Here is a 12,205-nt window from a genome sequence, read left to right as displayed (position 1 = left end):
TAAAACATTTAAATTGATACTTAATGAATAGACAAAATTAGAAAAACTATCATAGTATAAATAGTATAGTGAGCTTTGTCTGATTGTTTATGTAAGGAATTATGTTATCTAGTTTTTCATTTAAAATAGAAACTAACTTGAGGTCTGAATTTGAATTTCTTTTAAATTTAAATTGCCACAGTGGCAATTAGGAATTGTTAAATCTGTTTTCTGTATTCATGGCATAAAGATTTATTAAATACCTTATAAAAACTATCATATTATTTCCAGCTTTAAAGTTCACCTTTGGTTGGTAAAAAATAAAAGTACAAGATAATGTTCTGTACTAAAAGGATAAAGCCATGGCACCGAGTTTTGGAAAACCACCAGCTGGGGTAAACAGAAGATTTCAATTCTATTCCTGTTCCATCACTCTGATGGTGACACTTAACTCATTTTAATGCTTGTGGTTCCTTACACATAAACTCACTGAATTAAAACAGATAGTATCTGAAATCTTTTTTTCAGAAACAAAAATACGTAGTCTTTTAAAAAAAAGTGTACACAGATTACGTAAAACAGACAGATTGTTTTTACCATGGTGAATTCGTGTTTTCAACACTTACACAAATGGGCTCGTCTCCCTGACTTATGGAGATGTCTGTCATCTACCTGGATACACCTGCCAGCTCCTACTACAGCCAAAGACAAGCTTAAGGAAACGTAGAATTCCTGTGACTCACGATCTTTCATATGGGCTGTAAGTGTGCCAACTTGGGAGATTTTCCCTTTTGTTTTGTTTTTAAAGAGCTATTTGGTAACAGCCTACAGAAACACCAGCTGTCCTCATTTTACCAATGGGTTGTATTCAAATTCAGTTGTAAGCCAGTTATGTGGAATTCAGAGACAGTCCTATTTACAGGGTCAGTTTAGTCTACTAAGCTTAACATTTATTAGCAGTATTAAATATTCTTTATATTATGTTCAATCCCTAGATACTACTGTGTATACAGAATACATAGTAATACCCTATCAAAGCTGAAGATCTGATGAAAGAGAAAAAAGCCTTCTTCACATCTCTAAGCCTCTGATGATGGTTTCATTGGGACACAGCTGGGGTGAGAGATGAACCGTACTGTGAGGCAGAGATGGAGCGGTATGAAGAACTGTCGCTTCAGATTTTGTGAGAGGCCAAATGTCACAAAAATCATCATTCGTGCGTTAAAGACACTGACTTGGTGATTCAGATTTGGTGATGAAGAATGGAAAGGTAAACTTCAACGACTAGTCATTACTTAAATATGTGACAACTTTAAAATTATACTCACATTACAAATTTTAAAAATATAGTATTTAAAATCTTAAAAGTTCTCCTTACAAGAAAAAAATATGATTAGCTAGACTTCTTACGGTGATCACTGCACAACAGACACAAACACTGAATCCTTACGCTGTAATCATGAACCACCACAAGTTACCAAGCGGCGCTAGTGGCAAAGAGCCCACCTGCCAACGCAGGGGACGTAAGAGACTCGGGCTCCACCCCCCGCTCAGAAAGGTCTCCTGGAGGAGGAGAGGGCAGCCTACTCCAGCATTCATGCCTGGAGAATTCCATGGACAGGAGAATTTGGTGGGCTACAGTCCATGGGGTCGTAAGAGTCAAACATGACTGAAGTGACTTAGCATACACTAAAATGCTGTATGTCAACTATTCCTTAATTTAAAAAAAAACAAAAAACAGGATATTTAAAGAAATCATTTGAGTAACTCCTCCCTTTCTTAGAATTTCCTCAGTAATTACAGTCAATTCCAAATCAACATGTTTCATTATACAATAAGGCCTCTTCTCTTGTCGTTTCGCATACATCCTAAACTTACCAGCTAAATATTGAACTCTAGAAGCAGGGATCAATATGGCCTAATGCCATTACTCAGATGCCTGACAAACTAATGATTCTACACAAAGTGCACCCTAACATCTTTCTCAATAAATCTCAAGTTTCTTAAGACTCTCTTTTCATTAAGTAATTGGCCTTCAAACAAGAGTATGATAAGCCTTCCTCCCAACTTTAGACTTAAAGAGATACAACTTTTTTCATAACAAATCCTGAGCAAAGACTGATCAACTGCAAAAACCGTCCTATACCAACAGGCCTCTGACAGAGGCCTAAGGCATCACCAATGCCAAAACTCTGTATACTAGGACCCATCCCAAACCTTACCTACCAACAACCAATGCATCTTTCCCCCTCATTCCTGGGTAACCAAAGGCTAACAATAAGGGTCACCTATTAAGTCAACTCATCTCATCACTTACTCATCCTCAGTGCTCTGTACTCTCTCCTTCTCCAGTTTACTGGCTTCAGCATAACCCAAACTCTGCAGTCCACAACTGAATTATATTTCTTTTCCCCTTTCTGTGTATCCCCCAACCTGGTTAAACTTCTCCTAAGATTCCCTGGTGGCTCAGACGGTAAAGCATCTGCGGGAAAGCAGGTAGATCCCTGGGTCGGGAAGATCCTCTGGAAAAGGAAATGGCAACCCACTCCAGTACTCTTGCCTGGAAAATCCCATGGATGGACAAGCGTGGTAGGCTACAGTCCATGGGGTCACAAAAAGTCAGACTCGACTGAGCAACTTAACTTTCACTTTCAAGATGTATTTAGCCATTCAATCTAGAACCTAAGGGTCAATCTAAATTACTCCTCCTTCATATCCTTTAAACAAATTTTATGGATGCTTTTAATAGTCCCTTCACTATTATCACAGTCTCTAGTTTCTACCCAACCCAATTCTACACTCGGTCAAGGCTCTAAATACAATTCTAAAATGGAAAATTTTATGTCACTCTACTAAAACGTCTTTGGTCACCCAATGGTCAAAATGAGGGAAGTGCCAACAGCTATGACCAGCCTCTCCAGTCTCGTCCCCTGACATTTCTACGCTTGGCTTCTTTCCTACCACCCCTTTCAATCAAAACCCATACTTTAACCCATACAAGCTATGGACACTTAATTCTCAGTTACTGCTGGAACCCTTTTCCATTCTGCTCCTCATTCACTTGGTTCATTTCTATTCTAAGAAAAATCCCGTCTCTCTACCCCATTTCAGGCTGAATTAAACACTTCTCTCTGTGCTTCAGTAGCTCCCTACCTGCCATAGTTCGGTGCCTGAGTTTTTCCCTACTAAATAATGGGGAGGTAATTCTGTTACTATAGTCTAAATCCAGTTGCTACTACAAAAGGTATTTATTTAAAAATTAAAGTCATAACTTTTCATTAGAATACAAAAATGGAATAGTATCTTCTTGGGTCTTTAAAAACGTTTTTAAGGTCCTTGAAACGATATGGTAGGAGACGAATGCCCAGCTCAGTTAACTGTCATCAGCCTCTACTATTAATTTGTAAAAATCTTTACAGCCATCTTTTATTTTTCTGCAATTTGTGTTGCTTTGATTATAGTTTTTAATTAATGTACTGGCTAAAGATTTTTTTTGCAGCAATTAATTATGTCTTAGGCTTATTTTTAAATATCCTTTGATTACAGAAGGATACCATAAGAAACTCTTTTAGGTAATGAAACTTATGTTTCTTGATTATGACAGTGGTGATGATACGACTCTAAGCGTGCTTCACAACACAGAACTGTATACCAAGAAGTGAACATTTTACTGTATGTAAAATCAATATATTATAATAAAAATAAATTTTAAAGTAAAAAACATACATATATACCCTAACAAAACCTGCACATTAAAAAAAAATGAGCCTAGGTACTAAATAAACAGGGAAAAGAAAACTGACACCATTTCCTATTATATTTATTACTTCTTCCATTATTATTTCCTATTATGTGTATGTATTACATCATCTTATTTAATTCAACTCTCATTTTACAAAACATAAGGAAACTAAGGCCAGAGAAGCTAAATAAAGTTGAAGGCCACAACCTTCTGTATGCTATGTGGGAGAGCCAGACTTCAACTCCTCTCTAGAAAGCTACAAATTCCATGCTCTTCTCACTATAAAATGATGGTAAGTATCATGAAAACCAGGAACACCTAATTGAAAAATAAAGACCTATGAAAGGACTTACCTTTGAAAAAAATTATTGGAAAGATCAAATAACTATGCATTAAATTATACACACATTACTATTTATGCATTAAATAGTAAAGACATTAAATATTAAAATGAAACACCACTGAAGTTAAAATATTAAATCAAATGCTTTAAGTAATCCAATAAGAGTAATTTCTTTTTAAAACTATATTTGCTTAATATAAGTAATTAGTTTATACATATACTACCTTCTTTTGAGCAGCTTCCTTCTTTTTCTTGTCGTCTTTTTTCTTTTTCTTTTCTTCCATCAACTGTTCTTCTTCTTGCACTAAATCCCTGAACCACACAGTTGCAATTAACTTTCCCAAAATGAATGAATAACAGTAATGTTGCATATAGATTCATTTTCACTCTTATTAGAAGATATGGCAAATTATTCATTTACCATATTCATTAATATAAAACACAACTTTAAACCTCAATCTAAGTATACAGCCACTGAACAGTACTTTTCCTTAGTAAGTAACAAATAGTAGAGCTTTAATGTTATAGTAAGGAAGATAACTTAAAGTTAGCAAATTTTACATTGGCAAACAAACAACTCCCTCCAATTCTAGAATGTAAACAACATCTCATGAGCAGAGTTATCTTGTTTCAGTAGCTAATGGCAATGCCTGGAACCACCCCTCCATCCAACCCTCTCCAGACCAGTATCTGGCGTATTTTCAGCTTTCCTTGCTCTAAAAAGCTTTATACTTCTTTTTTCCCCAAACTTTAAACTTTTAGTTTTGTATTGGGGTACAGCCAATGAACAAGGTTGTGGTAGTTTCAGGTGAACAGTGAAGGGACTCAGCCATACATATACACTTATCCGTTCTCCCCCAAACTCCCCTCCCATCCAGGCTGCCACATAACATGGAGCAGAGTTCCATGTGCTATACAGTAGGTCCTTGTTCATTATCTATTTTGAATACAGCAATGTGTGCATGGCCTTCCCAAATGTCTAACCATCCCTTCCCCTCTGGCAACCATAAGTTCTAAGTCTGTGAGTTTCTGTTTTTATACCTATTTTTAGAACACAACTTATTCATAAAAAGATGACTTGTATTTTAACATTATACTAATTTCATATCTTATAAACATTCAAAACTATTCTATCAACACTTGGGAAACAATCCATAATGCACTAATACAAGTTTGTTTCAGTTCTGAAAATCAGAAATGTTCATTGGCAATAGAACTCCCGGCTCAGAATTTCAAGATAAACGGGCAACTGTGTGTGTCTCCTCTTTTCTGCTCTCACTCACCAAAATGATAGGAGAAAAGGTAGTAAATCTATTCACAGCTGATGAATAAACAAGAGCAAAGGAAGCTACAATCTAAGAATAAACACAGAGAAGTCTTAAATGGCTGTATGTGCCATCCTCTGGTGCAGCTCCAGAGAGGCTCCAAGATTAGAGCTGGCTGAGCACAAACAAGCATGGAGTAAAGACTGCATAAGGAATAGAAAGGCCCCAACCATTCAACAACTCCCATTGAGTCTGCATTCCTGGATGGCTACACAGCCACAGGTAGCAAACGCATTCAAATTCAGCCTATAACCAAAAAAAAAACAAACACAAAAAACACTGAAGTAAAGCCCGAGAGTCAACACCCTTCATACATATAGGGCTCCCCATCAACACTCCTCCAGCCCTTTCAATGTACAGGGCTCCTGGGTAATGAAATCTACACAAAATTGGAGGAAACATACTCGTTACCTACATTAATTACTCTAGTGTCTAGAACCTAAATCTTCATTCATAATATCAACAGACAACCAAAAATCACAAGACACCTAAAGAAAATCAACACACAAAGGAAAAGTACCTAATTCTGCCCTTGAGGAAAATTTCCAGAGGGGTCATTATCAATACCAGGCAGAGATGGTTCAAGGAACAGGAACTAGACACTTGGAAAACTGTAAAATAATTCATTAAGGCTGGAATGCATATGGCAGTGGGGATGCAGTAGAAGATAAAATGAGAAAACACAGACAAATACATAAGAGACTAGAAGGGGTGCTACAGGTACACGCACACTGAGATTACCCAAAACTTAAGCTTAGGGAGTTGGCGAAAAACAAAGAGTGACATTATGTAAAACTGATGATAATTTAGTAAAGCTAAGCTTACAACTGCTAAAATCAGAAGTTGGAAGAAGAGGATGATAACTGTTGCTGTCATTCATTTCACTTTGTTCAAAGTAGCACTGTCCTGTGGCTGATCAAGCCAGGTGTAACCATGATTCCCTCTGTAGCATTCTGTGTCAGGGAGGCAATGGAAGTGAGCAAGCTTGCACACTATAGTCCTAGAAGTCAAGGCCTGAGATAGCTACAGCATAAGAGAACAACAAGCATTGTAGTAAACAAAGGCAAATAAATTACATCACTGCATGTTACTCAACCAAAGCTGTTTACTAGCTCTACAGACGTAAACTCTTTCAGCACTAACAAGAAACTGGGGATAAATTACCATGTGCATCAGTTTCATCACCTTTTTATCAGGCTTCAGTGAAGAATACTTTCTTAACACATTTGAGTAAGCACTCAAATGCCTAGTTAGGAACCCTTCTCACCAGTTCTCAGTGATATCTCGAAGACTGTATTCATTCAACTTTTAAGATATTTAGGGTCACTTATGCAGAAACATCAGGAATCGTTAGCATTTGCTCTTTGTGTTTGCCTGTGAATTGTAGAGAAGTCCTTGTTCTGTAATTTTACTCTATAGGATGCTCCTTTACTATTTACCTGGAATTTTTTTCATCCTTCTCAAACTTCATTTTGAAGACCTTTTGATGACATTAGCAAGTGTTTTGCAGACCAAAAATGACCTCTTTAGTACTTAAAAGATGAACCATTTTTCCTCATGAAAATATTACACCAGAAGCATAAGAAAAACAAAAGTTCTCTTCAAAACTGTCATTACAACCAACTAACCCTACTTTCCCCACATCTCCTTCAGAAAGCCAACTGGAAAACACACACACACACACACGCGCCCACAACCACCTGTGCCCAAAGACTGACTCCCAGAATTTAAATGCTAACAGAAATTCCTTCAAAATATTTGAGTTTATTGTTCACCTTATTTATCAAAAGGAATAAGAGCTGATGCATTTGATAGGTCTACACTGTCCATCATATTTGATGTGCACTCCACAAAGAGAACAGTCCAGTCGGCAGAATCATTCTCCCCTTAAAAGTTAGCAGCAGGGCATCTCAAAATGCAAGTTCTGGGTCTAGAAATGAGAACAAGCCTGAGTGATTAGAACGCTACAGTGACTATGCTGGGCACTTTATGGATATTTTCCCATCTGTCACTTTTTTTAAATGTTAGGGATTTCCCTTCTATAGATGAAGAAATTGAAGCTCAGAAAGGTTAAGGGACTTGTCCAAGGTCATACAGCTAGTATGGAGTGGGGTCAGGATTCCAATCTAGGTTCTCAAAGCCATGGTCTTCCCTTTCCCCTACACCCTGCTGCTGCTGCTAAGTCACTTCAGTCGTGTCCGACTCTGTGCGACCCCACAGACGGCAGCCCACCAGGCTCCCCCGTCCCTGGGATTCTCCAGGCAAGAACACTGGAGTGGGTTGCCACTTCCTTCTCCAATGCGTGAAAGTGAAAAGTGAAAGGGAAGTCGCTCAGTCCTGCCCGACTCTTAGCGACCCCATGGACTGCAGCCTACCAGGCTCCTCCATCCATGGGATTTTCCAGGCAAGAGTACTGGAGTGGGGTGCCATTGCCTTCTCCGCCCCTACACCCTAATACTTCTCAAAGTCAAGTACCAGCACTCTTTTCAGAAGCAACAGTTTCCTTTAAATGAGTTAAGTGAGACGACATCTCACTTTTTTCTTCAGACTGTGTGCATACACAATTCTTTTATTTCCTTCCACCTTTTGTAAGAACACTTCAAGAAGAATGTATTGGGTTGGTCAAAAAGTTCCTTCAGTTTTTAAGTAAAAGACACATTTTTCATTTCACCAAGAATTTTACTGACCAGTGTATTTACTATTTTGTTCCACTACTTTCTGCCATTTTTCAAGGCAACTTCATAATCCCATCTTCCCAAAACTTTTCTTCTTTTTGAGCAAAGAACTGTTCCAGGTGCCTTTTACAGTCTTCCAGGGAAGTGAAACTTTTTTCATAAAGAGAATTTTGTAAAGACCAAAATAAAAGGAACTTGAAGGTGCAATGTCTGGTGAATATGGCGGATGAGTCAGAACTTTCCAGACAAGTTGTACCTGGTTATCAAAGAAACATGTGGTCTTGTGTTACCCTAATGGAAGATTCTGGGTTTTCTGTTGACTAATTCTGCACACTTTTTGTCAAAAGCTCCTTTCAGTTAGTCTAACTGGGAGCAGTTAGGCTTCCCTGATGGCTCAGAGATAAAAAATCTGCCTGCCAATGCAGGAGATGCAGGTTCAATCACTGGGTTGGAAAGATTCCCTGAAGGAAAGGACAACCTGCTCCAGTATTCTTGCCTGGAAAATCCCATGTTCAGGACAGAGGACCCTGGCGGGCAACCATCCATGAAGCTGCAAGAGAGACATGACTTAATGACTAAAACAACAACTGGGAGCAGCACTTGTTGGAATTAATTGCTTGGTTTTCCGAAAGGAGCTCATAATAGAGGACTCCTTTCCAATCCCGCCATAAACAAATCACCTTCTCTGGATGAAGACCAGCCTTTGGTGTGGCTGGTGGTGGTTCATTTTGCTTACCCAATGATCTCTTCCATTCCACATTATTGTACAGTATCCACTTTTCATCGCCCACCACAATTTCTTTTAAAAACAGGACATTTTCATTACGTCTTAAGTAAAGAACCACACACAGAAATATGGTCAAGGTTTTTTTCACTTAACTTGTGTAGAATCCAAACATCAAATGATTAACACAGTCAAGGTGGTGGGAATGATTTTCAATGCTTGATATGGATATTTTGAGTATATTGGTTATCTCCCACATGGTTATAGCATTGACTGTTCTCAATTTCTTGATTTGATCACCATCAACTTCAACCAGTACTGGAGTGTGGAGCGTCGTCCAGTGACAAATTTCCAGCATGAGAAACTTTACAAACCACTCTTGATACATTAGATCAAGCACAGCACCTTCTCCATGCACCGCACAAAGCTTTTTTGCATTTCAGTTTTTTACCTTTCTTGAAATAATAAACTATAATATGCTAAAAGCATTGCATTTTCTTCCATCTTCAATATTAAAATGGCTACACAAAACTCACCAATGTTGATAAGTCTTTTTTAAAAAATGCACATTGATAGGACAGCTGTCACAACAGACTCTTACAAAACTGTTTCCAATGAAGTTAAAGACAATTAAGAGCTATTAGAACCACTGTATAGGAAACCGAACGAACTTTTGGGCCAACCCCATACTACAGGAAACTCAAAATACTGGAGTTCCAAACACCATGCAAGTATAATCAGGAGTAAGAACAGCCAAAGATTCAATGACAAAGACCGAACAGCCACTGGTTTTAACAAGAGGGGACCAAACACTGGTGATATTTAAGACAGCAATTTTAGTATTTTTTATTTTGTGAATGTTTGTGGGAGGGCAATGTGGGAGAAACAACTAGTGAAGAGCTAAACGGTCCATGTTTGAGGAGTTCAAGGTTTTTTCTTTTTTTAGAGAGAGAAACATGAAGGTAGCTAAAAAGCTTTCAGAAGTGAGCAATAATGCTTGCCCTTAAAAAAAAAAAAAAAAACCACTCATGAAAAATTCAAGTTGCCTGACAGTACAAGAGAGGCTATGTATTCATATTCGCCTGTATGTGTATAAAATGACTCTAAAAGAACACCTAAGAAACCAACAGTAACTGGGGGGAGGGGGCAGAAGGAACTAGGCATATGGGGGAAGGGAGCTCTCAACATATAAACCTTTTCATTCAATATTTTAAGTTTCTCAGCAATGTGAGTAAGTATTCAAAAACTTAAATATTAAAAGTTTTCCAGATTAGTATTAAATTTCAATATTTAAACAGTAAAAGGCTGTTCTCTGTTTCTGGTTTGCTGGGAGATCCAGTCATGAGTGCATGCTATATTCTGTTAAAATTCTTTTCTGTCTCTACTGAAATGGTTATAGAATTTCTGACTCTTGATCACTGATATGATTAACTCTGTCGATCGATCTTCTAGTACTGAACCAAGCTTTGCGTTTCCTAGTATAAAGCCAACTCAATACATTTTTTCCAAAATAAACTGCTGGGTTTTCTTTCTAATAAAGGCAAAAAAAACCCCATACTAATTTCACTGGTAAAAATGATCAGGGATAATAATATCCAGTGTTGGCAAAAATGAGAAATTAAGAGGCTCTCTCTTATATTAATGCAGAAATTACTATAGCCTTTTGCAGAATATTGTGGTAACAGTTTTAATAATTAAAATTACACATAATCTGAGACTTCCCCAATGGTCCTTCCAGTGGTTAAGAATTCGAGCTTTCACTGCAAGAGTCACAGTTCAATCCCCACTTGGGGGAAGTAAGATCCTCCATGCCATGGGGTGCAGCCAATAAATAAATAAAGTTACACATAATCTAACCAGCCATCCCATGCTTCAGAAGGTATCTTACAGTGATAAAGCACTGGTACACAAGGCCATATGTATATGACCGGAAAACTGAAATGTCCATCAGTAAAGAAATGGCTCTATAATAGCATAGCATATTTGCACTGAAAATAAGTTGACCTGTCTGTTGATTTGAAGGAATGTCCTTAACATTGTTAAATGAAAAAAAGAATTTGTAAAACTGTGAACAGTGTTAACTCATATTTTTTAAAAGTTGTCTGTTTGTTTTGTATACCCTCCTGAACTAGGAACATCAGAGGAACCTCACAACTGAACCACTATTTAAAGGAATTGTTAAGTTTTTAAAAAGAAAACCCCTATTTAAAATATTATGGTACACATGCACTATTTTTATAAATTAGTACCAAAAATGAATGCTTTTTAAAACACCGTGTCTAGGATTTGCTTTCACTACTCTAGGCTGCACGCCATCCTCCCAAAAATAGGAAAAGAGAAAAAAATGAAACAAGATTGACAAAATGATGACAACTGCTGAAACTGGGTAATGGGTACAGAAAGCTCTTTATTCTGTTCTACTTTTGTGTATGTTTGAAAATTTCCATAATAAAAGACAAAAACAATTACAAGCCTCCACTCAAATGAGTAAGGCAGCAAGGTGGGAGATTAGGACAGATAAAAGGAGATGAGTCTGTGAACCAAGAATCTTGGGAAGACAAAGGGCAAGACAAGTGTCCTTAATGGCAGCAAGTCTGGGATCCACAAGGCCCTTCCTGGACCTGCTCTTCCTGATTCTTCCTGATTGTCAGCTTTCCCTTCATTCCCAACATGAATATCATTCAAAGCAATCACTTCCAAAGGATACTCCTGTAAACTGCTGTTGGACATGAACTAGCAAGGACCTCTGATGAACAACTTGGAAGGATCTGTTAATAGTAAATTTTTAAATGTCACTGATCAATTTCAATAGAAGCCTCTACAAAAGAAAATGTACCAAAATAGATACTGCAAAATAGACCAAAATAGACTAAAAACCAATCAACAGGGGAAAGTTAAACCATAATGTACTCAAATCATGAAACATTACACATTAGTTTTTTTTGTTTTTTTACAGGAGGGGAGTTACAGACTTCCATGGTGTGCAGGAAAGAGTTATGATTAGCACAGCAGGTTGAGACCACTATCCTGAGAAAGGACTGCAAGACTAGCTCCTGCCTGGGGTCAAGGTACTTGCATTTCAGGGAGGTTCCCACCAATCCCAAATCAACATACAAGCAACACAGTTTTGCTAAAAGCCTACCTTGTTTTTGGCGGTTGGGAATTTTGGTACATATTAGGCAGAAGGTACCTACAATTGTTGTTCACTATTGTTGCTCAGTCGTCAGTCGTGTCTGACTCTTTGCAACCCCATGACTTTTTTTAAGGGGCTGGCTGTAGATGGTACCTACACAATCAGCCCCTAAAAAATAACCCTACGCACTGAATTTCTAATGAGCTTTCCTGGTAGACACTTAACACATGTTGTCATAATTTGATGCTAGAGAAATTAACCACATTCTGTGTGACATCACAGGG

The 12,205-nt window shown here is 37.7% G+C and overlaps 1 protein-coding gene across 9 annotated transcripts in view; it reads right to left on the bottom strand.

Annotated features, from left to right (window-relative positions):
- TNRC6A (trinucleotide repeat containing adaptor 6A) overlaps positions 1 to 12,205 on the bottom strand; it is a 96,748-nt gene that overhangs the window by 67,911 nt on the left and 16,632 nt on the right. For 8 of the 9 annotated variants that reach the window (XR_009733520.1, XM_061401457.1, XM_061401453.1 and 5 more), the window contains exon 3: positions 4,289 to 4,376. The exons of the other annotated variant lie outside the window; for it this stretch is intronic. Coding sequence is in view for 7 of the 8 variants with exons in the window: in XM_061401453.1 (XP_061257437.1) it covers positions 4,289 to 4,376 (88 nt within the window). In the remaining variant the exon portion in view is untranslated. The remainder of the gene's footprint in view (positions 1 to 4,288; positions 4,377 to 12,205) is intronic. 9 annotated transcript variants of the gene reach the window in all.

Source organism: Bos javanicus, chromosome 25 (assembly GCF_032452875.1).
Source record: "Bos javanicus breed banteng chromosome 25, ARS-OSU_banteng_1.0, whole genome shotgun sequence".
NCBI lineage: Eukaryota > Metazoa > Chordata > Mammalia > Artiodactyla > Bovidae > Bos > Bos javanicus.
The sequence above is the reverse complement of the archived record's forward strand: the minus strand, read 5'-3'. Positions and strand labels throughout refer to the sequence as shown.